Source organism: Arvicanthis niloticus, chromosome 2 (genome assembly GCF_011762505.2).
Source record: "Arvicanthis niloticus isolate mArvNil1 chromosome 2, mArvNil1.pat.X, whole genome shotgun sequence".
NCBI lineage: Eukaryota > Metazoa > Chordata > Mammalia > Rodentia > Muridae > Arvicanthis > Arvicanthis niloticus.
The window spans coordinates 90,096,237-90,124,023 of record NC_047659.1 but is presented as its reverse complement, the minus strand read 5'-3'; the positions used below and the strand labels follow the sequence as shown (position 1 = coordinate 90,124,023).

The 27,787-nt window shown below is 45.3% G+C and overlaps 1 protein-coding gene across 2 annotated transcripts; it reads right to left on the bottom strand.

The window, feature by feature from the left end:
• Positions 1–9,980: 9,980 nt before the first annotated feature.
• On the bottom strand, positions 9,981–27,228 carry Knstrn (kinetochore localized astrin (SPAG5) binding protein). 2 transcript variants are annotated; one of them, XR_013108759.1, is made up of 9 exons: positions 26,918–27,228; positions 26,750–26,814; positions 23,197–23,323; positions 22,336–22,383; positions 20,260–20,459; positions 18,802–18,857; positions 16,188–16,262; positions 13,991–14,214; positions 9,981–10,267 (listed from the first exon to the last, which is right to left on the bottom strand). XR_013108759.1 is itself a non-coding variant. In XM_034495539.2 (8 exons), exons 1-8 carry the CDS (start codon positions 27,124–27,126, stop codon positions 14,083–14,085), a joined length of 912 nt encoding a protein of 303 aa, XP_034351430.1. In that variant the 5' UTR covers positions 27,127–27,228; the 3' UTR covers positions 13,605–14,082. The 2 variants fall into 2 exon arrangements, 1 of the variants encoding a protein (XP_034351430.1); XM_034495539.2 differs by lacking the exon at positions 9,981–10,267 and having other exon boundaries at positions 13,605–14,214.
• Positions 27,229–27,787: the final 559 nt, after the last annotated feature.

The following is a 27,787-nucleotide window of genomic DNA, read 5'->3' as shown; positions in this document are numbered from 1 at the left end:
TGCCCTCTTCACTGTAGATTCTACATTGCAGGGGGTGGTGGTGGGTGGTGGGGGGCGGAGGGGTCCCTAGAGACTATTGTGACCAGTTCAGTGGCTCTCCTTAATTCCTACCTATACAAAGGCCACAGAAGCCAGTTTTATTTTCTCTGTTTTCACATTATTTAAGTGATTTGAGGGGGGCTTCGGAGGAATTTAAGTCTGTTTACTGTGTCTGGGGTAATCACATAGTCATCCATCAATTTCTGATCACTCCTGAATGCTCTGTTCCCTTACCGAGGAAGGGATTCTTGCAGACTGGCTATTAGCTTTACCCTACCAGTCAGGGGTCCCATTAACCATCCTCAGTTAATATATGTGTAAACATTGCTGAACCTGAACACCATCCCCTACAGTGACAAATGAGTTATTCCAAGAATTCTGGGAGGCCATACCCAAATATACATGGTTTACTCCAGTTCTTGGAAAGGTCTTCCAGATGGGTGGCCTTTAGACACATCTGAAGGCAGAGTCCCTTTGCTGCAAAACCAAACCAAACCAAACCAAAATTCCAAAACCCAGTACTCTCTTCAGCCAGAAACAATATCAGCTTTAATAATATACAAGTCATTAATTGATGAATATATTTAATTGGGTCTTGTCAATGTACATGTAACATTTTTATCCTTTTTCTGTAAAAACTTAGTGGAGATGATCACTGAGCATAAGACCTTGTTGTATTCATTTTACATAGAGAGAGACACAATTGTCTGGTCATGGGCTGGGAAGATGGCTCAGTGGTTGGTTGCTCTCCCAGAGGAACTGGGTTAAATTCCCAGTACCCACATGGCAGCTTACAACCATCTGTAATTCCAGTTTCAGGAAATCTGACACCTTCTTCTGGCCTCCACAGGCACCAGGCATGTATGTAGTGTGGTGCACAGACATATATGCAGGGAAAACACACACACACACACACACACACACATTAAAAATTAAAAACAGAAAAACAAAACAAATGCCTATTCACCCCAGATGAGCACAAGAAGAGAACAAAGTGCTTCATACCAAAGTCTAGGTTGGTGAGACTGTGAGGTTCCAAGGAGACCTGGAAAAGTCACTCAGCACCTGAGGCTTGCAGCACTTCTCACTCCCCTACCTCTCCCCTCCCCCTCTCCACAGGGACTGGGCTTTTCAACTTCTCTTTCATATATGACCCAGCCATTTTGGCCACTTGTTCTCTTGGTCCTGTTCCCTCTCTTGGTCCTCCGCCCCTGACTCTCCTCTTGGTCCATTTGCCTCTCCGCCCCCTGCCCATTTCTTCTACGTTTGCTTCCTCCTTCCTGTCTCAAGGCCATTTCAGTCTGGGTCCTTCCAGATGCCTCTGGCTGAACTCTCCCTCATTATCTATAATAAAACCATCTCAAGTCCTCATTTTCTATTCAGAGACTAAAGAGTTTATTGGACTTGCTTATGGATCAAGGGTGAAGGATTGCCTACAGAGTGTGGGTGATCAGCTGCATCACTACCAAGTCCCATCCCATTACGGACACAGTGACCTCCTGGAAATTGCATCATGGGGTCCTGCTTGTCAATTAACCTTGCACTTTCTATATAGCCTTGCGGCTCTTGAGAGTGCTTTCAGATGCGGAGGAGGAGGCAAAACAGCAGCTAAGATCTTAGACAAGAGTCTGATTCTCCTTATCTCCACCTACTAGAGGGAACTAGCAGTTCCATAACCACCACAGACCTGGCTACCACTGTGTTGCACTGCTGTGGTTGTCATGGCTACCAGAGCAAAGTCCAAGATCGTGTTTTCTTATGATCTAAGAGCAGTAAGTAAAGCCAGTTTCCCCTGGAGTTTTCAATTACTATGTTTTCTCACACAAATGTTCTTCGACACCATATAGTTTAGTGCCTTGAGTCTAAAAGAATGGGCTGATCCTCAAACTAACGTTATGCAATAATACCTTTGAACTGTCCTCCTTCCGGGATCCTAAGACAGCCTTTATCTTTTTGGCAATGCCTTGGCTCAGGAACTTGGAGCTGCATCTTAAGGAGTGAGCCTGTCCTGAGTTACAAATGCCAGAAGCATAAATAAACTTATTTGTGCCTTTCCACAATGCCAGAATGTGTCGAGAAACAACATATTCAAAAGGTATGGCTCTCTGCTTCCTGTGTTCTGACGAAATGTGACCAGCCAGTGGCTCATGCATGCTGCCTTCTCTGACTGTTTCCAGGTCTTTCTAACTATGATGAGCTCTGTCCCTCTGGAACTAAAGCCACTGAGGCCAGGTAATGCATGGCAGGGTCACACTCACTGTGAGGAGGCCCTGTGAGGTCATTGTATGGAGCTGCAAAGGTGAAGCCTTGGTTTAAGTGGAGACCCCCAAGGTGTCATGAAGACACCTACCAAGAACTGCACAGAGTAGAATCAGATCAAGAGAGTGAACTCTCTTAGTTCGGGGTCCCTCTAGCCTGCGTGCGGGGGAACCCCAGTGCACTGGTATCAATAAACCTTTTGCGTTTGCATCAAACCTCATCCGTGAGTGTTTCTGTGGGAGTGCGTCCCCCAGTTTGGATCTTAGGGTCCAAGAAGATCAGAGTTAAAAGACTGACTTGAGTTTCAGAAGAAATTTTGGACTTTTGAAGAAAGTTAAGACTATTAAAAAACTATAGAGACTTTTGAACTTGAACTAAGTGCATTTTGCATCATGGGATGGTCATGAGCTTATGGGGACCATGGGTGGGATGTAGCAATTTGATTGAGAAATGCCCTCCATAGGCTCATGGATTCAAACATTTGATCCCCAGTTGTTGCTTGGGAAGGTTATGGAATCTTTAGGAAGTTGAGTGGGTGGGCTTTGAGGTTTATAGTTTATAGTTTATAGTTTACAGCCTAGCTGGTTTCTCTCTCTCTCTCTCTCTCTCTCTCTCTCTCTCTCTCTCTCTCTCTCTCTCTCTCTCTCTCTTTCTCTATAATTTTAAGTGCTCCATGTGCCCCAGCAGTCCCAACTCAACCTTCTAAGTTTACAGGGTGGCCCCTATTTAATTCCCAGGAATAAGTCATTTATCAGCAAGGGTTGTACTAGACAGGTGGTGGCATTTACATGTCAACCCAGGCATGCAATTATTATCCACTCTCAAATGAAGTCTAAAGCTTATAAAATGGAGTGTCTCAGGACAAGGCATGGCCTGACAACCCACTATTTTCTACAACATGGAGTAATTTAGAATGCCTTATTCTCAGCATGCCCTTACTCAGTATGGGATAATATTTTTTCTTTTCTTTTAATTTTTTTTGAGTAGTGGCAGCCCATGAGGTTGGCAGATCCCACCCCAACCCCTCTCGAGGAACAAGGGGGTGCCTTCCATTTATTCTACACCTCTATGTCTCTTCACTGTGCCAGACTAGAGTCAGGCTCAACAGGGTCTTCTTTCCCCACTGATTCTGCCAAGCCCATTCCTGTGGTTTCGCTGGATAGTAGGTAGGGTCAGTGGGAATCTCGTCCATCCATTCATGTGCATAGGTGACTAGATGACGAGGCATAATATTCTTTTCTGAGATCTCTCAAAGAAGGCTTCACAAACTAATACAATCATGGTTTGTATTTTCTTTTAAAGATTTAGGGTTTTTTTTTGTGTGTGTGGCTTAGTGTATGTATGTGTACCATGTGTTGGGTTTCCCAGAGCTGGAGCCACCTGTGGGTGCTGGGAACTGAACCCAGGTCCTCTGCAAGATAACTGCTTTCTTAGATGCTGAGCCATCTCTCCAGCTAACAAATACACACAATTTAGGTTTATAAGAATATAAATTCTCCCCTGCTAAGTTCCAAATACTGGGAAGAGAGCTGCCTCCCGAGGTTGGATTAGAGATGCTAATATCAACTCCTCAAAAACTAAAAGGTAGTTAACACTATTCATAAATAGTGGTATTCTACGAGATCTGGAACCCCAACTTGAAGTTGTTGCCCAGATTCTTTATCAGGCTCTGGATGGAAGGGGTCAGGGACGTTTTCTTTTGGTTCAGTTTGGTTCTGTTGATGCAGGGTCTCTCTATGCAACCCAGCTGGTCTCAGCCTCCTGCCTCTGCTTCCTAGATACAAGGTCTCTCTATGCAACCTGGCTGGTCTCAGCCTCCTGCCTCTGCTTCCTAGCCGCTTGTTTCCCATTTGTGCTGCTATACTAGGCTTGACTAGGAAATCAATGCTATGAGCAGCATTTACTAAGTCAAAGCATCCCTTAGTTCTTTCCCAACCCTTGGGCTGCCAGACTTGGAGTAGCCCTTCACTCGCTTTGTAGTGGGGACACAGGAAGTGGGATTATGGCTGCTCACTCAGAAGTTGGGTAGCATCCCCAGGCTTTTACTTATTTCTGTAGACAGCGAGATTCAGTCGAATAAGGATGACCTAGATGGTGGAGAATATTAGCCACCAACACTTTAATAGTTGGCCTTGACAAGGACCCTAGAGTTATTATGTCCATATCAAATTCAAGCCGTGATACAGACAAAAGGACATCCGTGGATGACTGAGGCAAGATGAACAAAGTTGTAGGCCTTGTTATTTGCTATCTGTAAAGTATTCTCATGGGGTTGTTGTGGGGTGTACACCAGAGAAGACTGCTTGGACATGGGTTTAAGCCAGTAGAAAGTCTTCATTAGCTGGCCATGGACTACACTGGGTGTCTGGGATCCCAGTGTAGCCCTAAGCCTTTCTCAGGGTGAGATTTTTAAGGACAAGAACCATGTCCTGGGTTAACATACTTCAGTTAACAAGAACAGTTAGCCAGAAGTGGAACTATGGAAGCCAAAAAGCAAGGTTTGTACGTTTAGAGACTCTTCTGTAGCTGCGGACTTTGATGGATTAAGCCTTTGTTTTGGTTTTGGCAGGTGCTGCTGTTTCCATGCTGGGTTTTATGGCCTCACTGTAAAGCTGAATGGAGTCAGTCAGTTGTGCTAAGGTCTGTGGCCTATTACCTTACCTGTGGTTCTTCCTGCCACTGTCAGACAACTCAGTGGTCTGTGGCTGCTACAAAGTAGGTTACTGCAGGAGGTGAGATTTAAAGGGCCAGCCTTTGGGCAGTTCATCTTTTATATAGCTTATGGATGGGAGTAGTGAAATAAGGAATGGTTTAAAAGCTTACAGGGGGCTAGGCATGCTGACACATGTCCTTAATCCCAGCCCTCGGGAGGCAGAGGCTGGCAGATCTCTGTGAGTTCAAGCCCAGCCTGGTCTACATAGCTAGTTCCAGGGAAGCCAGAGCTACATTGAGATCTTGTCTCACAAACAAGAAAAAGAAAGCTAACTAAATAAAAACTAGCAGGCTATGTGATGTTTGACTTCAGTCTTCCTATACAAACAGGACCATTACCAATTGGAGCCTCTGCCCTAACCTCTCCCTGGCTTTGAAGCTTGTGGTGGTTTGAATGAGAATGTTTCCCCATCAGCTCCTGTATTTGAACACTTGATCTCTACTTAATGGCACTGTCTGGGGAGGTTTAGGGCAAATGCCCTCACTGGAGGATGTATGTCACTAAGGGTGGGCTTCAAGAGTTCATGCTTGCACGCCTTTAATCCCAGCACTTGGGAGGCAGAGGCAGACGGATTTCTGAGTTCGAGGCCAGCCTGGTCTACAGAGTGAGTTCCAGGACAGCCAAGGCTATACAGAGAAACCCTGTCTCGAAAAATCAAATAATAATAAAAAAAAAGATTTCATGCTTTCTGGTTTGTGCTTTCAGTTCAAGATCTGAGCTTTCACAAGCTGCTCTTACAGAGGACCAGAGTTCAGTTCCCAGCACCCACATCAGGTGGGTCACAACCACTTGTAACTCCAGTTCCAGGGGGGATCTGACTGGCTTATATGAGACCACACATACACACACACACACACACATACACACACACACACACACACACACACACACAGTATGCACACACACAATAATTTAAAACCAGAGGCGAGCTCTCAGCTCTCACGCCTGCCTGCTGTCAGTGCCTGCCCACTGTGATGGTGAAGACTGATTGACTCTTATCCCTAACTGGGAATCTCCAACAAGAAAACTGACTGTAAACAACGAACATCCCAACTTCATTACCCTGTACCCTGAATCTTACATTTTGAACGGTGAGCCTGTCAGTGCCCTCAGGAATCTTCCTGTGATCTACTTTAGGCCCCTCAGACACCCTTGGAAGAGAATAGCTTCAAACATACCAAGAGGCTATATATGCCTGCTACAGCAACGGTGGGGTGTGGCCCTCTCTGAGACACCTACTTCTATGCTGCTCCTTTTGACTTTTTCCTGGAGTGTCTCTCATTCTCTTAAAATATATGTATTAATGTTTAATAAACCCCAACTCTGCTTCATGCCAACTCGTTCTGAAATTCCTTTCTGTGTCAAAGCCAAGGATACAGTTTTATCTGATTAAAGGAACCTCCTTGAGTTACCTGGAGTGATGGCACAGAACCCTGTAATCCCTTCTACACCGAAAATGTTACTTGGCACAAATGAAATCTGTGTTCTTGGGCCACTGTCCATCATACTTGGCCACAGAATGAACCACCTCTCATTCCCTTAGAGGCAAGAGCTGCTTCGCAGGGACAGCTCCTTGCCACAGAAGACTCTAGTCCCACCTAGTAGGAGAGTACACCATGGGGGCCCATTTGGACATTTTAAAAGCCATAGTAGAGGCTGGAAGGATGGTGCAGCACCTAAGAGTATGGGCTGCTCTTGCAGAAGACCTGAGATCCATTCTCAGTACTCACTCGGAGGCTCACAAATGTCTGCAGAAGTCTGCTTCACTTGAAGACTCATGAAAGAGATGGGAGGAGTAATCACAACTTAGCAGGACTGTGGCCAGTTACAGGCCTTTTCTTCCCCTTCTTTTTCTTCCAGATACTGACCAAAAGCTTATATATTCTTTCCCTCTGTGTTTACTTACTCTTTCTCTGAACATGCACCTTCTGGTCTCACTTTGCCCATGATGTCTCATGACAGTCATGAGGCAAGATTGCCCCTTAGGGACCCTTCTCCTTCCCAGTCTCTCTCTCTCTCTCTCTCTCTCTCTCTCTCTCTCTCTCTCTCTCTCTCTCTCTCTCTCTCTCTCTCTCTCTCTCTCTTTGTATATCTGGGCCATGATCAGGATCACAGAAAGCACCAATGTGCTGTGAAGGTGGCTGTGACTGTTCAGGGGTTAGAGATTGAAAAGTGCCTGGGGGAAGACACAAAGTGGAGTCAGGGCAAGATCTGGACAAAATGGCATTTACCTCAGTCACTTTAACCCTTTGAGAGGCTCACACTTTATAAGGCCATGAGTACATGGCAACCAGGCCAACTGTTTGAAAGCCTGTATACAGAACTGGCATGTGTTTACAAGTGGAAGTAGGCACCTTGAAAATTTTAATACACGAGTGCTCTCCTCTATATAAAAAGACAATGCTGTCTTTGATGTTTCCCCCTGAGGCTACTTTTTCCATCCTCCAATTTTCAGGCCAGGTTTGAGTGCAGAAAACCATCAGATGTTTCTATTTTAAGGTCTGGGTCACTGATAACCTAGAGGACTGTCTTAGCTGTGTTCTATTGCTGTGAGGAGAGACCATGGCCAAGGCAACTTATAAAAGAAAGCACTTAACAGGACTTGCTTACAGCCTCAGAGGGTTACTGGCAACTGCTTGGTTGCATTGGTCCTTCATATTTGTCCCAGAGTGCGCTCCCCACCCCCCAAAACCAGCCCTAGTCAGGGTGATCCCTGACCCTGTAACAGGGAGAACAAGAAGTAGTCCAAGCTGCACTGTGCACTTGTTTATCCCATCACATAAAAATGCCTGTCATGCCGGTGGTGGCGCACGCCTTTAATCCCAGCACTTGGGAGGCAGAGGCAGGCAGATTTCTGAGTTTGAGGCCAGCCTGGTCTATAGAGTGAGTTCCAGGACAGTCAGGGCTACACAGAGAAACCCTGTCTCAAAAAAACAAATAAATAAACAAACAAACAAATAAATAAAATAAAATAAAAAAAAGCCTGTCATGGGAACAGCTACAATGGTAATGCATCAGATGAGAAGATGGAAGAGGCCTTCTGCCTGGACATCTCTCAAGTGGAAATACCGGCACAGTGGTTTTAACAGGGTTTCCTCGGTTGGGTTGTTGATCTGATGATACTTTGCTATCTACCTGCTACTTGCTATTTACTATTGTATTTTTGCTTAATCTTATTGTACTTATATATTGTATATATATATATTATACTTAGTAAGTTCGTTGACTCAAAATGAGGATCATGCTTGCAGTAAGTAGATCACGTTCTAGACCATACTGAACACAAGATTTTTGGCTGTCTTTTTTAATCCTCTATGAGGTTTGTCTGAGGACTTACAATAGACAAAAGATTAACAATGTATATACAGATAATCTTAACTTATATTAAGCCATGTAGTTTGGATTCAAGTCTCTTCTAATAAGATGGTAAATGCATTGTTACTATGTCTTATGATACCAAACAAGGGAAATGAAGCAAATGGGAACGCCAAGTAGAAGAAAGAAGTGGCTCAAATACGAGTAAAGTTATTTTTGGTAAATAAGGATTTCTGAATGGTAAGGTTTTATCCTAAAGATAAAGATCCTAGATTCTTCCAGAAAAGGAAAAATAAGACAAAGCTAGAAAGCTTACACACATCACAAAACATCTGAATAAGTCATATCAGGTATGTAATAGCTGAGACTTGGATACGGTATATGAGTGACATTTTATCTAAAGTTAAATTTCAGCCCATTAATGACAAATTGTTACTGAAATCAATGGAGTTCTCTTATTGATTTCCTCTTGGTAACATTTACTAAAAAAAAATGTCTAGTAAAAACTGTGACTAATCAATATAACTATTTGGGAAACTGAGTGTTAATAAAACCAAGATTTAAAAGTGTTTGGTTATTATCAAAGCTTTATCAAAATGTTACACGTACTGGCTGATTTTGTGTGGCAACTTGACACAAGTTAAAATCATCACAGAGAAAGGAGTCTCAGTCGAGGAAATGTCCCCATGAGATCCAGCTGTAGGGCATTCTCTCAACTAGTGATCAGTAGGGGAGGGCCATTGTGAGTGGTGCCATCTCTGGGCTGGTGGTCCTGGGTTCTATAAGAGGGCAGGTTGAGCAAGCCATAGGGAAGCAAGCAGGGAAGCAGCACCCCTCCATGGCCTCTGCATCAGCTCCTGCCTCCAAATTCCTGTGCCCTTTGTGTTCCTGTCCTGATTTCCTCCAGTAGTTGGGTAGAAGTTTTGTGTGACTGTGGGCTTCTAACTCTGAAGTTAAAGTGCCATCCCATGAGGGAGAGAGCCTCCATGAAACTCCAGGACACTAATTCTCAAACTGTAGGTCAACAGTTGTCAACTGTCCCTTTCACAGAGATTACCTAAGACCATAGGAAAATAGATATTTACATTATGATTTATAACAGTAGCAAAACTAGTTATGTAGCAACAACAACAACAACAAAAATTCTATGGCTGGGGGTCACCATAACACGAGGAACGGTATTAAAGGGTCAGAGGAGGCAGGCTGTAGACCCACTGGACTTTTCTTCTTCCCAAGTCTCAAAATGTCCTTTGTCTTTCTAGCCTGCCTCAGATCTTTTCAGGGAATGGGTCTCTTATGACCCAGATTGGTTTTGAACCCATAGTCCTGTTGTTTCCACTTTCCAGGTGCTGGGATTATAGGCTATGCTAGGCAAATGCTCACTTTAGTATAAACTACTAACACTGGCACTCCTAAACCAAAATGATGTCAGACTGGTGTGATCAATGCAAAGATGGAAGAATCCATTCCATTGGATAACCACTTATAGTGGGGAACTATTGGGGCTGCATGAGGAAGACAGGAGACCTTACAAGGGATCCCCAGCGGGTCTCCTAGGTTCCTCCACCGATCTTAGGAGTTTTCCACTTTCTTCTTTGTGTCCTTTGACTGCCAGATCCATCCAAGAGCAGAGTTAAAGTAGATTATGGTTTTTCTAATTGCTTTATTTTTTAGAATTGAGCACTACATCTCAGAGAATAAGCCAAGTGCACACTGACATGAGGTTTTATAGTCAGAGAAGGGCTTTGAAAAGAAGACTGGCTTGTTTCCTTGGGAGGTTGGGTCAGAGATATGGAACAGTAGGAAAGCAGCTGCTTGCTTCAGGTAGTTAGCTTCCCGTCCAGGCTAGGATGAACTCCTTTTGTGTAAGGATTAAGACAAAACTTCTTTTATCAAGTAGGCAAGTTTGGGAGATTTGGCTGTTACCACTCTAATTCTTATCTGTAAGAGCAGATAAACATTTTAGTTTCATCTTGGTGACTTTAATTCTAGTTTGATCTTTAATCTGGCTTTTCAGATAGTTTCGAAACAACAGCTTCCTGTAATTCTGTTTCCCCTTAAAACCACAAAACAAAACCCTGACACTGTACTCCTGTTCTGTAGTTGAGGATTTTTTCCAAATTTTATCTATTTTCACGTGTGTGTGTGTGTGTGTGTGTGTGTGTGTGTGTGTGTGTGTGTGAATCCTTAGAAGCTAAGAGGACATTAGCTCACCTGGAACTGGTGTGACAGAGGGTGCTGGAAAGTGAAAGAGAGGTCTCTTTACTGCTGAGCCATCTTCAGCCCTGCTGAGCATCGGATCTTGAACTCTCAGTCCTCCAGCCTCTAGTGCCTGGGATTAGCAGCATGCTTAATCACACTACTAAGCCTGGCTTTAAGCAATGTTTGGGATCGAACCCAGGGCTTCATGCATGTTAGTAAGAATTTTACCAACTAAACTATGTCCTTAGACTGGTCTGCTGCATCTTTACTCTCAGTGGTTTCATTTGGGCTTTAAAGAAAAAGGTGTGTGTGTTGCTGGGATTCCAGGGCCTTGTGCATACTGAACACACACTTCAGTGAGTACTCTCATCTCTCCCACTCCTCAAGCTCTGAAAGTCCATGAGAAGCTTTTTGAAGTTTGGTTTTAAAAATGGTTTAATCTGAGTGTGAGTGTCAAAGTGATACACAGAAGGCAGTGGGCATGCTCAGTTAGGACTCTGGCTGGAGGCAAGGCTGGGGAAAACAGGTGGGAAAGCCTAGGCTAATAAGGCAGAGTACTGGGCTATAGGTGCTAGAGTTGGGAGGTAACGAGTCTCAGAGTAAAGGTGCCCCGTGCCACTTGCAGCTTTGCACTCTGTGTTGATGCCAGGTTGATTTACTTATGAAGGATAAGTGCTTATGGGGTCAGTGTGATTCCCATACACTCACAGGTCTCTGGTTGGAAGAAGGGACAGCAGAAAGCCTTTTAGGAGTTTGTTTTGACCAACGTACTCTGCCCTCGGTGTTTTGTGACAGACACCAATGGATATGTGCAACTTGTAAAAACAGTGGCAAAGCAGAGTCAGTTCTGCAAGCTTGAGAGAAATGCCCATGTGTTCTTACATGTTTGCTGAGTCCCTTTCCACAAGGTCTAAGTCACTTGTTGATTGGCTGGATTTATCCTGTTTTATGCAAAATAGAATTGATAAAATATTTTAACAAAATTTTAAAAGTGAGATACATGAAAATATCAAAATGGGTCATTATTTTGTATGTTAGCTGAAGATTATATAATAAGAGACCAGGTGTGGTGATGCACACCGTTAATCCCAGGCAGAGGCAGGAGGCAGCCTGAGTTCCAGGACAGCCAGGACTTGTTAGAACCCTTGTCTCAAAAAAAAAAAAAAAAAAAAAAAAGAAGTCAAATAAATGTTGGGATCTATTATGTGAAGGTGTGTCTCTGCATATTCAGTTGTTAATTCTGTATGGGCAGAGCGCTAAATGCTGGCAGCATCTTAGTTTTGTTATTTCTATGACCCGTCACCCATCTCCTATTTTGTAAATATTCATTCTTCCTCACATGCCTAAGGCAACCTAGAACTGTATCTGATTGGCTATAATAAAGAGGTGACAGGCAAAAGCTGGGCAAGAAGTGGAAGGCAGATCTTCTGGGCAGAGAGAGGGATGCTGGGAGAATATTTATACTCTTTATGACATAATCAACAATATAAGGTTGTTTTAGCAATTTTAGTCCTTTAAAGTTGGCACGGGCAGTGTGTGCATGTGCAAAGGCATGGAAGGCAGGTTAAAAAAAAATCTTTTGCGGGCTGGAGAGATGGCTCCTCCCGAGGTCCTGAGTTCAATTCCCAGCAACCATGTGGTGGCTCACAACCATCTGTAATGGGATCTAATGCCCTCTTCTGGTGTGTCTGAAGACAGCTACAGTGTACTCATATAAATAAATCTTTAAAAAAAAAAATCTTTGCAACCCTAAACACATTGTTCACTATGGGTTTTGATAGATACAAGAATGGATAAGACAGCTCGGTGATGGCGGGTCACCTGCTCCCATGTGGATCTCACTGCTTGTGCCCTTCAATCACCTGCATGCATGAACAGCAGCAGCAGAGAGCACGCCTATGAGACAGCATGACTGTCAACTCCCTCATATGAATTCTGCTAGCCATTCAGGACTTCATCAGTTTCAGAAGAGTCACCCATCAAAGATCAGATGTGTTCCACAAAGGAAGCCAGAATGCAGTGTTCTATAGGACTCCCCCCGGAGTCCCATTTTGTGTATGGTGAACGTGAGGAGGAGAGTATGGCTACACCTTTGGTGACCCCAATGGGAAGGTACCATAGATGTCAGGTCACAGACCAGAGGACCTGTTGCACGAGGCTCTGGGTTGGCTGTGACAAATGAACTGCAGATACAGACAGGAAGCACTGGCCACCAACATGGTGAACACAGCATAGCATACACTCACTGCACTAATGTGGAAGAGACATTCCAAACAATCCTGGAAGGCAAGAGGCCTTGTCACAGGCAAGGAACTGCACTGGGTAAATCAGAATACCTTGGGTTACGCCAGTATGCACAACTCATAGACCTAGACTGAACGCAATTTACTCCTTCCTGCTTCTGTGGAGGCCTGCTCCTTTTAACACAACTGTAGCCATTTTGTACTCAGACTTCATGTTACTCACAAGGTGAAATTAAGTTTATAGTTATTAGTGTCACTGACACTGAAAAATGCTACTGATAAGCCAAAATGACATGATTAAATCACTTGTACCCTGTTCTCTCAATGTTCTGAAATTCCCCTGTTCACCACCTGTCCGCCATCTTTCTTACCTCATGCAGGAGCAGTCTGCTTAAAGGTTAACTGGTAATACTTTACCTAGTAAGCCAACTGCCCACTCCTTGCCCTTTACTTTGAACCTGTTTTTTTTCTATAAAACATCTACTCTGAGAGCAGACTAGTGCTACAATTAGGTTTTTCCCTCTTGTGGACCTGGACGTCCAGTATTATGGTGTGCATTCAATAAACTAGTCTTGCTTAACTGAGACTGGTGTACGTATGGTTTGTGTGGCAATTTCCTAAACCCCAACATTTTCTTTGCTTTTTTGAGACAGGATTTCTGCAGCCTAGGCTATCCTTTAACTCAAGGCAATCCTCCTGCCTCAGCCTCCCAAGTCCTATGATTTTTTTATAAACATGAGCCACCACACTAGGTTAAAAAGGCTACTTTCATTCCTTAGTGTTAGTCAGAATATTAATATTCATAGAGATATATATTTTGAAAGCTCTAGGTGTAGTTTCAGGTGTTAACTTTGTATACCTCCAAACCATTTATTAAGCCAAAATCTTCAAGAATTTCAAGTTCATAAACTTAGCTCAACCAAATAGACAAAGGGGACAGCATGGCTCGCAGTGACCATCTCCTGCACAGCACACGTGCTACTGTGGTGTGGGCTGTCTTCCCATGTTTTCAAGCAAGAGTCTCTAGAGTCTCCAAGGCGGCTGGTTTAGCACCCTAGTTCTAAGGGTTGCTGCTCAATCTGCTGCACAGGAAGTGGAGTCAAACTCCCAGGTTCCTCTCTCGAAAGAGAGCAGAGCCTTCTGAAGGAGGGGCAATCTGCTTACAGGAGGAACCCCAGCATCAGCTGCCCTTATCCGATCAACTGCAGCAGGTCTTTACCTAAGGGACGGTGAGTCCTTGAAGATATCCTAAGTAGCCTCAGCTGAGACCATATCCAGGAAGAAGCCGTCTGGCCGCCTGCCTTGCCTTAGTTACATTTCTAAGAGCTGCTCCATTTCCTCCAGGATTATTGTGAAGTCGCTGGCTTCGCCCTGACATAAGGTTTGCTGTTCCAGGAACTGGATTCTTTCTTCTTCTTTCAACTTCAACTTCACCTTCAAGGCCTGAAAGGGAAATAATTCCAAAGGAAAACTCCTAACAAAACTCTTTCAAGACAGACAACACCTGGACCAGACCATTCTACCCGTGTTCCATGGCGGACAACGGTGGCGAGCTTAGTACTGGATAATATGCTATTTCCCACCTCGGAATTTATCTGTGCTGGTTTGGGGAATTTTCCCACTCCTATATTTAAACTGGAATAAGAAAATCATCTGCGTCTCCTGCCCCATGATTTATCTGGCAATCTGAAGGAGTCCAAGAATCTCACCATGTAGACCAGGTTTCAAATTTCCACAGACCCCTGCCTCTGTAATTAAAGGCATGTGCTATCATGCCTGGCTTCTCAATTTTTTTTTTTTTTTTCTGGTTAATTTATGTGCGTGTGTCCTCCGATATCAATGGAGAAGAAAACAAAAGGCATCAGATCCCTAGAGCTGGAGTTACAAAGTTATGAGCTGCAGGGAGCAGGACCTGGGACCTCTGCAGGAGCAGCAAGCACTCTCAACCGCTGACCGTCCCTTTAGGCCTACACTCTAGGTATTGCTCAGGTCTCCTGAGAAAAGCATGGATTTTGCATAGTCTCAGCTCTCCACTCTGAGCACACTATGGTGTGGGCCACTGGAGGTGTGGAGACTTTTCTCCCTCCCATGGGCCTTTCAATGGTTTTATCCCCAGGAACCTATCTAAGTCCTTAGGACTTAGATAGAACACAAAAAGAATAATTTGTAGAGGAAAAGCAAAAAAAAAAAAAAGAATTGATTCAGTATAAAGACTGGGAATTTAGTTAACAATGACACATCAGTGAGACAGTGTGAGGTATTATCCCCAGGGGAACTGAATTTCCAATATTACCTATGCAATTTTACTATAAATCTAAAATTATTTCAAAATAGTTCATTAAAAACAAACAAGTATGCTGGGCCTGGCCTGATGCTATGGGCTGCCTTCTAGGGTACATGTGGACCTTACCTTACCCACCTAACCCCAAGCCCTACCAGCTGCTCTTGTCCCTGCTGGAAGCCCAGGTCCCCAGCCCTTGACCTCAACCCCAGCAGGCCCTTGCCCTCCATCCTTTTTGCCCATCTAAGTGCAATGGTTCCATCCATCTGAACGTCAATAGAGGGAGCTATGATGGGCTGCTTGCAGGGAGCCCAGACTGGAGTGTAGAGTCTGTCTTGGACCCCTCCAGAAGGGAAGGAGGGAGTTGACCCTTGACCTAGGTCTGATCTGGGAGTGTTATTTAGGACATCCTTGGAGAGTTGATCCTGTTGCTCTATGACTGGTGGGTGACCCCTGAGCCAGCTCTAACCAGCAGGGAGCCCTGGCTACTTGATGTCTCTCTCCCCATCCCTACCCCTGACTCTGGACTGTAGGAGCCATCCCTTCCCCCTCAGCCTCTTCCTCCCCAGGGAGCAAAGCCTCAGGAGGCAAAACTGACGGGGGTTTATCTTCCCAGAGCTGCAACCATGATCAGGAGTGGGTTGGCTCTCAGCTCTACAGTTCTTGGAGGTATGGGCAGTCAAAACCAACCAACCAACCAACCAACCAACCAACCAACCAACTAACTAAATAGGAGGGGACATAGCATGGGGACAGGTGAAATCGTTCAAAGGTCATAGAGCCTGCCACTAAGCCTAATGACCAGAGTTTGAGTCCCATGCACTGTGGCATGTATGTACTATGCACTCCCACACAGGGGCATGTATGCAGTATGCACTATGCACCCACACACTGGGGCATGTATGCACTATGCACCCACACACATTCACACTAAACATGGCAATTACAGCTGCCTGTAACTCAGTTGCAAGGGATCTGATGCCCTTCCAACCTCCATGGGCTCTGCCTCTCACATTCTGAACGTGTATACACTTAGGCAAACTATACTCTAAAAAGGAAAGCTAGGAAGAACTATTCCCTGAGGCCATGAGCTATGGTGAGATGGCAGTGTTGTCTTGGGTGTGTCTGTCCTTACCTGTAGCTCCTCCACCTGCTTCCTGGCAGTTTCATTGAAAACCTTCAGTTCATCTTTCAAAGTCTCCAGCAGCAGCTAAGAGTGAAGAATATACACAGAGGTGAGCTGGGTGTGGTGGCACAGGCCTTAATTCCAACACTTGGGAGGCAGTCACAGATGGAGGTCTCTGAGTTCAAAGCCAGCGTGGTCTACATAGTGTGTTTCAGGATGGCGGAGACTATGAAGTGAGACTCTATTTCAAAAGTAAAAGAGGGGAGGGAGGGAGAGAAGGAGGAGGGGGATAGAGAGAGGGAGAGGATGTGTATGCATTCGCGCACACACACAGACACACAGATAGACACACAGATAGACACACAGAAAGAGAGAGACAGACACATAGACAGACAGAATTAGACGGTGGCTATCATCCTTTCTGTTCATGACATATTCTTAGCACTAACAGAACATGCCAAGATCCCCACTGGTCCCCTTTGAGGAAGCCAGCCCACAGGAGAGCCAGATTCTGAGTAGGTGCTACTCTTAGGAACCGTTTCTCTTTGCCACAGACCCCTTTATCTAGAGCAGTAATAGTCCCTCCACCTACTCCAGTAACCCACCATTTACCCAGGCAATCTCAGCAGACCCAAGAAGCTTGCTTTCTTACTACAGGCTCTTTCCTTGAGGTATCAAACTTATCAAATTTACCGTGTGTTCTTTATTGCACAGACCTCAGGAGCCAAGTCACAGCAAACTCAGAGGGAAGCCAGAGGTGGCTGTCTTGGCTGGCACTGTGATAACTGATCTTCCTCGGGGAAGAGATGAAGACAAATTGGGGAGCCTTTATGCCCCAAATAATCTACCTTTCTTTAGGGAAGGAGCCAAAAGGAAATTATGAATTCAAATAGGCCTGGCATTACATAGTTCTCAGCAATGGAACAGGAAGAAATTTGGTGATGTGCAGAAGAGGGGAATCGGATTGTCTCTATACAAGTTCTATCAGAAGTTTTTGTGTGTACACACACATGCATGTGTGGTGTGTTTGAAACACTGGCAGTCAACCTTAGATGTCAGGCATACTAGGTAAACACTTACTCCTGAGCCATATCCCCAGATTTCTATTATATAGGGTTTTCTCCCTGTCTGTTTGTCTGTCCGTCTGTCTCCCTCCCTCCCTCCCTCCCTCTCCCTCTCTTTATTCCTGTGGCATATGCACACATAGAGGCAATTACAAATTCTTGTGGAGTTCAGAGATTAACAACAGGTATCTTCTTTGCTTTCCACCTTTAAAAAACTATTATTATTGTATATGCACGTATGGCCTAGCACCATGGCCTAGCACATATGCAGAGCTCATGAGCAACTCTGGAGTGGGCTCTTCTCATCCACCGTTCCCTTCCAGGGATCAAACTCAGATGGCAATGCTGGTGTAGCAAGGACCTTACTCCACTGACCAGCCATCTTAAGCCTTCTGACCAGCCTCCCTCTCCACCTTAAAACATTAAAAAAACATTTAATATGCATGTGAATATGTGTGTGTGGAGGCCAGAGGGCAACTTGGGAGAACTGGCTTTTTTCCTTTCATCACGTGGGTTCTGGGATCCAACTCGGTTATGAGGCTTGCAACAAGAACTTTTACCTACTGAACCATCTCAACAGCTTTCTATTATTTAAAAAACATTTATTTATTTACTTGTAGGGAATGGGGAGAATTTAAACCACCATGTGGAGGTCAGAGGACAAAGTGAAGGACCCAGTCCAGGGATTGAACTCAGGTCATCAGGCTTGGCGGCAAGACCCTTTACCCGATCCCCCATCTCGCAGGTCCATCTCCACTGTAGTTTCTGAGGCAGGGCCCCTAAGTTAAGCAGCTGGTTAGGCTGGCTGGACAATGAGCTCCGGAGACCCACCTGTCTCTTCCTGTCTCCCCCCGGGTTTTACATGGGTGCCAAGGATCTGAACTGAGGTCTTCGTGCTCGTGTGGTCGGCGCTCTGCTGACTGAGCCCTCCCCTCAGCCCTGTTTTGTGTTTTAGTACGTCTTCAGTTCCCAGTCATGTGTATCTCCCTGTGAGGATAAAAACTACCTTTCAAGTCAAAAAGGAAGTGTCTCAGCATCTCTGCAAAGCACAGAGACCTTGGATCCTGCGTGGGTGATGGGCCAGCCTGATTCCATCTTAAGACTAAAAGCCATCTTGTTAAAAGGTCAAAATAAGTTCACTCTTGCTTTCTGTAGAACTTGGATTTGAACAGGTCTTGACCTGTTTTCTGGAATTTGACACGTTCCACACTCTATACCCTAACCTCCAGCCCCCACCCCACCCCCACCATTAGATGTTGAGCCAAATAATTTCTGAAATGTTCAGCCAAGTTCCTATGTAACCAAAATTCCTTTGGAAATCCTCCATTCCTCAAAAGCCCACTAGTCTTACAGTTTTGGGGGACTACATAAACCCCACTGTCTCCTATGTTCAATGTATCTTCTTGAACCCTGCTGTAGGGAAAAAGCACTGTCTGAGAAAATATAAAGCTTGCATAATTTGACCAAACAATCTTAATTATGGTCCTTACTCTTACTTGGTGGGTTTACTACTGAGCCCTGGCTGAGGGCCCTATACCCATCTATACCCTTGTTCTCACCATGGAGTCCGTGTGATCTGTGGTGGGTTCCTGCTTTGATGCCAGGGTCTCTTGGCCTAAAATGGATGGATACAACAAAGTGAGCCTCATGTGAGAAGATACCTTAAACCAGAGGAGAAACAGTCCTCCATGGACAAGTACACTCGTATTCCTGAGGGAAGCCTCTTCAGTGCCTGTTCCTGGAAACTCTCCCCTGAGCATGTCTCTCATTGGCTGCCCTCAGAGCTGTGTTTTCTTCAGAGCTGACTCTCTGGGTTTGAAAGTGGCCAGAGTCTGTTGAGGGGTGATCTTGTGCCGTGCGCATTCAGGTGCTGACTTCTGTGTTAAGCCCTGAATTTTCTCAGTGTTGGACAGTACTGAATGTAAATAAGTACTATAGACTACATAGCAAATGCTGCAGCTTGCTTGCTTTCTTTCTTTCTTTCTTTCTTTGTTTTTCGAGACAGGGTTTCTCTTCTTGGGGGTGCAGTATTGGAGATAGGACCCAGGACCTCAAGACCACATCCTAAACAGATGTTCCACCACTGAGCTACACCCTCCCCAGGAGCCCCACTGCAGGTACTGGGATAAAACCAACTTAGGAACTGTTGAGACAGAATTCTCTCTCCTGTCACCTGAGCAAGTTACGTTCTAAGATTTACCTACCGCCCTGGAAAGAAACACAATGCACTAACCTCTTTGCAAACTCACAGCTGTTGGCACTGAATGAAGAAACAGTGTTTAGCTAAGAACAAAGTATCTTTCTAATGATAGTCATGTCATTCTATTAGTCAGGTAGAAACGGACACTTCCTCATGTCTTAGGGTTGTCTAGTCACAGAATTTAGGGAATGTCTATATATTTAGAGAATTTATTGTAATGACTTACAGTCTGTAGTCCAACTAACCCAACAATGGACAGCTGTGAATGGGAAGTCCAAGAATCTAGTAGTTGCTCAGTCCTACGAGGCCAGGTTGTTTCAGCTGGTCTTCTGTAGAACAGATGTGCCGGCAAGTAGTGCAAGCACTCCAAGAAGAGTGAAACTTTCTTCTTCCAATGTCCCTATGTAGACCTCCAGCAGAAGGTGTGGCCCAGATTAAGGGTGTACCACCATGCCTCTATCTAAAACTTGGTTTGTCCCAGGCTGACCCTGAACTCAAGAGATCCACTTGTCTTTGTCTCCTGGGATTAAAACCTTTCCTGGACCTAAGACTTTTGTGGCCACTATGCCTCACGATCTCCATGTCAAGATTCAGGTCAGAAAACTGTCTTCCAGCCTCAAGATCTGGATCACAGGTGTGCTTTCTATTTCTGGATTGTAGTTCACTCCAGAGGTAATCAAGTTGACAAACAAGAATAGCCAACACATGTCAGAACATTAAGAAACACTGAAAAGCCTTTAGGGCTTGGCTAAGCAGCTCCTTCACTCATGTACACAGATCTCATGTGGCCAACACCGACCTATGTGTTGTCTCTTACCTGGGTTGAGACCTTTGCTCTCCAAAATTGCTAAGCAGTTATCCTGAAACTTTTCCAGCAGCTCCACTTTCTGTGTCAGGTCCTTCAGCTCTCCCTGAGTCTCGGTCAGCTTCTGCTGTAACTGCTTGTTGACTGCCTCCAGCAGCTCGTTCTTATCCTTCAGTTCCTCCTCTGGTTTTTGCTTATTAAATGGTTTGCAGCTAAAATAAAAGTTGCAGCAATAGAATAGGTGGCACGTTAGGAGTACATGCTACTGAGCTGTTCAAATGGGCTCCAATCTTGACTTCCTGACAGTGGTCTGTAACCTGAAGCTCTTTCCTCATTTCTAGACTTAAGACAATACCTCCATTTTATAATATTACTACAAATAAAAAGAGAATCCATGGACTAATGCTTAACCTGTCTGCTGACACATGGCAAACATGTAGTCATCAGCTGTCATCCTTAGCATTAAGCCTTCACTTCGAATGCCCCGAGTTTTCAAAAACATGTGTGTACATATGTATGGTGCTTCTATGTGCAGGCGCATGCAGAGGCCAGAGCAGGACTTCAGAGATCTTCCCTATTGTTCTCCATTTCACTCCCTTGAGACGGGATGTCTTCCTGAATCTGAAGCGCACCAGCCAGCAAGTTCCTAGAATCTACCTGCTTCCCCCAGTCCTAATTCTGGAGTTACAGGCAGGTGTGGCCACGCTCAGCGTTTTTACAAGGGTGCCAGGATTCTAACCCAGGTCTTACACTTGCACAGCAAACATCTTACCCACCGAACCATCCCTCAGCCCCGAAACTGTTTTTTTCTTTTGTGGGGGAGAGTGTATACTTGTTAAAATGGGGTTTCTATTGGTGTGATGGAACACTGTGACCAAAAAACTTGGGAAGGAAAGATTTTATTTGACTTGTGTTTTCAGATCATTGTTTGTGGTGGTTTGAATATGCTTGGCCCAGGGAGTGGCACTATTAGGATGTGTGGCCTTGTCAGAGAAAATGTGTCACTGTAGGGGTGGGCTTTGAGACCTTCCTAGCTATCTGGAAGCCAGTCTGTCTGTTTGCCTTTGGAACAAGATGTAGAACTCTCAGCTCCTCCGGACACTGCCAAGCGCCCACCTTGATGATAGACTAGGCCTCTGAGCCTGTAAGCCAGCCCCAATTAATGATGTCCCTATAAGAGTTGCCTTGGTCATGGTGTTTCTTCACAGTAATGAAACCCTAACTAAGACACTGTCTATCATTGAAGGAAGTCAGGACAGGAACTCACATGGGGCAGGAACCTGTAGGCAGGAGCTGAGGAAGAGGCCATGGAGGGGTGCTGCTTACTGACTTGCTACACATAGCTTACTCTGCCTGCTTTCTTATAGAACCCGGGACTACCAATCCTGGGATGGCCTCATCCACAAGGGGCTGGGCCTTCCCTCATTAATCTTTAATTAAGAAAATGCCCTACAGGCTTGTCTGTAGCTCAATCTTATGGAGGCATTTTCTGAGTTGAGGGTCCCTCTTCTCCAGTGACTCTAGCTTGTAATGACATAAGACTAGCCAGCATACCCTACAACCTTAGTTGGCCTAAAATGTAGCCTAGTATGGCCCTGAACTTGTGGGAATCCTGCCTCAGTCTCCTAAGAACTTCTACTGCAGGCATAATCCAACACACCTACAAAGCCTTTTCCGGTTATGGGGGCTGCGGAGATGGCTCAGTGGTTAAGAGCATGCACTGCTTTTCCAGAGGACCCAAGTCCAGTTCCCTAGCACTCACATCAGGCAGCTCATAACTGCCTATGATTCCAGCTTTAGTGGACGTCCGATTCTTTCCAGGCATCTGCACTCACATGCATACATATACAAGTAAAAATTTCAAAAATCATGCCTTAGAAAAAGCTTTCAGGCTTCCTGCCAAGACTACTGCTCAAGATGATGGTGGCACCTGGCATCTTCCCCTGATGGTGGTGCCTGTCTTAATCCCAAAAGTCCCCTCAGGTACATGGCATGGGACCCAGACTTGGACACATCACACAAGCCTAATGTGACTGTCATCTATATCCACAATGGTAAGCCTCCACCCTCAGTCTACCCCACACTCACCTGCTTCTGATGGTCCTCCTGCTGGCCGGCTCTGCAGCTTTTACCTGCCTATGGAAGGAAAATCAGAGCTCATCAGAGAACCACAGTACTTGGTACTACAAACAAGGTGCAGATAGGGACTTGGATTCTTTGCTGTTTTGAGACAGGGTTTGAAATCCTAATACTCCTGTCTCAGCCTCCTCAATTCTGGGATTGCAGGTTCATGCTATCACACCCTGACTTAAGAGAGTTGAGTTTCTGAGGCAAGAACCAAAGAGTACATCCCAGTAAACAGTACAGGCTGAGAGCTGAGTCCATGCATGCTGGTTTCACCTCCAACAACGGGACAGACCTGAGCTTGCTTCCGATGTTATGGCTATCTCATGTCAACCACATTCACCTAGGAGAGGGTCACTGTACATGCTAGATCCTGGGGCTGCACCCTGCTCGGGCCTGTGGATAAGGCTTACAGTTAGCCTCAGCTTTCAGGCTATGACTGTTTGGCCGGATTATTTTATTTGGATGGGTGTTTTTCCTATGTGTGTGTGATATATATCAATCACACACTCTCACACACACACACATATGCATCAAATGTGTGCCTGGAACTCACAGAGGTCACCTGAAACTAGGTTAAAGATGGATTTGAGTTACCATGCTGGTGCTAGGAACAGAACCAGGGTCTTCTCAAAGTCAGAACTGCTAAGCCATCTCGTCAATCTCTATTGAAATATTTCTGGTGCTCAGCAATTTCTAGAAAAGTCAGTATCTCTCCTCATCCCATCCTCTGCTGGGACAGTCAACCCAGGCCCTTGAATACACAGGGCAAGCACTTGGGCTCTCACAAGGTGTCATAACCAGATGTCAGCGATCTGCTCTTACCCATTCTCTCGTCTTGGCTTGGTGACTTTTGTAACATCAGGCTCTGAACCTCCTGGATGATGATGTCTCAGTGTATCAGCTTCTTTGGATTTAACAGGTAGTTTAGAAGTAGCTCGAGTTTGTGTATCTGAAAGGAAAAATGGGAGTGAAACCACAGCTGAGCCACCAGCTCCCTCACTGTGCCACACAGAGCCCACTGAGCTACCAGAAGTCCTCCTTTACATACCGTCCAATATTAGCATAGGTATAGAGGCTGTTTCCAAAGAAAGTCTCTACACTGATTTACTTCAAAAATGTAGAGGCTGCTCTTGACTTTACATCCAAATGCTGGGTTTGCAGGTGTATTGTTTATAAAACAAAATCCCCAATGTTTGATTTACCTATGAGGACTCAGAAGGCAATCACTGTGGTGAAAGCCTGCTAGCTCAGAGAGACATCCGGCTGACCTTCCTACTCCACTGATGTCCTAGAGGGAAAAGTTCCTTCTCCTTCTCCACGCTGTCCTAAACCCCCTTCGACTCACAGACCCTCCTTTCTCTTTCCTGGGTTTTCTTAGGTTCATTCCCTGTCAGCTGGTTGTTGTGCCACCTCTCGATCTGTCATTGACTTCAATTAACTCTTGTTTACACAAAGCACTTGGGTTAAACGTGTGTGCTAGGGCTGAGCCACAAGAAACAGGGTTTTCCAGCTCACAATCTCAGGGGTCACAATGTGATCGAGTATTCTGCAACAAGGTGTGCACCAACACATACGGCTACAGAGTTCATTGCAAGGATAGCTCCATGTGCCTGATACACCAAACTTGACAGGCTACAGCTACATGACAGTGGAGCAGAAGGAAGAGTGCAGCTGGAACTGCCCCTCGAAAGGCTCCCACATCCGTTCTCCCCAGACAACATCTTAAGTGTCGCCTACGTTCACCAAAATGTCTTCCCAAGCACTTTGAGACATCTCTATGTGCTGGCGGCTAGGGAAATATCAGGTACATGACCAAGGTTCAGGAATCAACCACAAGTGGAACAGAGGGAACACGTCAGCTACAGTCTGCTTCACTGCCCTGTACATATAAACTCTTTCCTCCTCCAGGAAGCGCCAGGCTCTAGAGATTCCAGTTCTTGGCCTTTCTTGATCCCTTGTTATGGGATTACTACTGGGCCCTCCTGCCGATCTCCTTACTGGGCCAGACCAGGTAACCCATCCCCACATACACGGTCTAACATTTACATGTCATACACCTGTCAGGCCTCAACCCCTAAGACGTTCTATTTCAGAAGTTTTTAGATTATACTAACTCCACTTTCTTCACTGTAAAATGGCCCCTTTAAGCTGGATGTAGGTTAAAAGGCATAATAATTAAATAATTAAGTTGAAGAGATGAGGTATAAAATACTGAATATTGTCATAGAGCACTTTGTATTTAATAAAAATTTTATTCAAATAACCTGCTGCACATTAATTTGGAGTAAACATAGTTTCTCAACTTAACACATTGTTTATAGGTACAATTTACAGGACATTACAACTTTAGTTTCAAAATTCCTAACACTATGCAATTATTATATGGGTTCTCTGAAGGTATCAGAAGTTACTTTGTGATATTATCTTAACTCAAGTAGTAGTAAGTTAAATACAATAATACATCTAGTCCATGTAATAACAGTTCATAATAAATTGAAAACAAAATTCATTAATTGCAATCAGCTCCAAACATCTATATCTGCTGAACCCTGAGGACTATACTGTAGGGAAAATCATTAGTATAATTTAAGATAGTCTCCTAAAAAGAGAGACGCTAATTCTAAAATTAGAATTAGATGGCTGGTGTAAAGAGGAGAAAGTTTATCAAACTTGTTCATTCAAACCCTTCCCCCCAGGGGCTTGCTGTATAAGCCTGGCCTGCAATTCACTACATTGACCAAGTTGGCCTGGAACACACATGTATCCTCTTTGCTGGGTATCTAGATTGCTGGGATGACAGGTGTGTACCACACCCACCTTCATTTCCTACCTTTGTTTTTCCTTTGTAGGTGGAGACCACCTAAAAACTTTACAGCTGTTGCAGTACATGTGACCATGAAGCTAGGACAGAGATTGCAAGCAGAGAGATGAAAACTTGGGTTTGGTTAGGAAGGCTGGTCCCTGCCAGCTATCCAGGGCACTATGAGGAAGAGGGTGGGGAAGCAACAGCAGAGGTCTCTCTGCAGAGCCCTGGCTCCACTCCTTAAGCAACACTTCTGCTGATGACGCCAGGATGTTTGGAAGGAACCAGGACACAGAGACTAATAACCCTTGAAGCCTGGTAGAAAAGCCTGTTTTATTTCAGTTCAGAGGCCAAGCCTGCCCGCTACTGTCCTCCAATCAGCTGCATGGAACCATCTGGAACGGAATTGTAAAAGGCTGCTCCAAAATCCCTCCTAACACCTGCCCAACGCCAGGACCATCTTCAACGCTATAATCTCCACATTGGGCAGTACAACCACTACAGACCTCACCTGATGACTTTCAACCACGAGAAAAATCAGCACAGAACAAGACAGAAAAGCAACTACAAATTGTTTCGATCACGCCTCTCTTTCCTGTCAAGGTTCTCAGTAACTCTGTCTGGGCCGGGCACTTCTCTGATTCCACTCAACATATATTGACAGTGTGCTCGGGAGAGCCACTGTGCACCTGTTAATGTGAACAAGGAATCCTGGAGCTCTCTCTCCACTATCCCACCTCTCAAATGATTTTCTTCTCTGACAACCCACACCTGCAAGACAACCAATCCTAACCTGGAAATAAAAAGGATAACTGCATAAAAAGAGATTTCTAGGGTTAGAGGGATGGCTCAGAGGTGAAAAGGGAAAATTACTCTTCCAGAGGACTGGAGTTTTGCTCCCATCTCCAGTATCAGGTGGCTCACAACTGCCTGTAACTCCAGATCCAGGGGTTCAAGACTCCCGGCCCTTCTTGGGCACCTATGCTTATATGCACAAGCCTCCCCTGCACCACACACATAATTTAAAAAAAAAAAAAATTAAAAAATAGGGTTCTAGAGAGGCAAGTGTGGTGGCAGTGAGCCTGTAATTTCAGCATTCTGGAGCTGAAATAAGAATATTGCTGAAAGCTAACGGTACCCAGGGCTACAGAGTGAAACCTAGCTTTAAAAAAAGGAGGGGGGTTTAGGGGATGGGAGTGAGGCCAGGCACTGGGGCATGGTGACACAAGCCTTTAAACACTCAAGAGGCAGAGGCAAGATCTCTGTGTGTTCCAGGCCACACTGGGCTGTATGAATTCCCGACTACCACTACAACACACACACACACACACACACACACACACACACACACACAAAGCTATTCCTAAACAACAACCAACAATTTGGATCTAACTGGTAAACGCAGAAGGGGGCTGGGTCAGGAGTAGGAAGAGGGACTCTTTCTTACACAGCCTAGTTGGGGGTGAGGAGGATGTCAGAGCTAACCGAACGCCGCCCCGACATACAGATTTCGACCCTCTTACTCCTAGCACAGTCCACAGAGCCCCGGCTGGTAGCGGTGTGTACACCCACCTGCGGGCTGCGCGTCGCACACCGTCTTAGCACTGGCCATCGTAGCCGGGTGGCTTGGCTGGACCCTGGAAGTGCAAAGCGGATATTAGCAGCGCCGGAGCCCCGCCACGCCAGCCCGCCCGTCCTTCTGCCCGCACACATCCCAGCCTCGGGCCCGTAGAGCCGAACCCCGGTGCCGGGTGCTCCAATCCGGAGTCCTCTCCGCTTCCTTTCAAATGATGCTCCGCAGCAACTGCCCAGTCCTCCGTAGAGTCTGCCGCCGCGCTTTCAAAAGGAAACTTCCGGGAGCTGGGCGGGAAGGGGCGCGGCTCCGAATCTGTGGGCGGCCCTGTTGTACGGAAGACTGTCTCCTGTGCCTCGGCCTTGGGAGCCGCCATGTTGTACGGAAGGTTCGAGCAGCGTTGCTCCAGCCTGTTGGTCAAGGCTGGGCCAAGGGCTCACAGGGGTTGGCTTGAATGGAGCTATTGAGCCACACTGTCAGATTCCAGCCTGAAGGCAGAAACGTGAACTAACCTAGCGTCCAAGTCACAATCCTCTTTATTTGGTCTGTGATTGTTAAGGATCCTGCCAGGAATACAGGTAACCTGAATAGAAGCTACCAGATACCAGGTGAAGAATAGGAGAGCCCACCTGAAGAATACCAGTGGGCTGAAATAGCTAATGTGCTTAAAAACCCGCATCTGGACTTAATTAGAAATTAAAGTTATTCATAAAAAACGAGGCAGAGTTTTCAATTGTAATATTAAAAACACAAATACCAAAGGAGCAGAAATCTGGTGCTGGACACTTAAGAGGGTGGATGGGGTTAAGGGGAGCAACTGATTCTCCATAAGAGGACTAACTTTAGCTCTGCCCTCTTGGAATTTATAATCTAGAAAAGACACTAAACAGATAACTGCAAATATATAACTACCATTCACGGTAAGACAGTGAAAGGAAAACAAAGATGCTCCAAGAGAGAAAAGCAAAGAACCAGTATAAACTGGAAAGACTGAGGTCCTGGTGATCCACAGCTGTAATTCTAGCATTCAGGAGGCT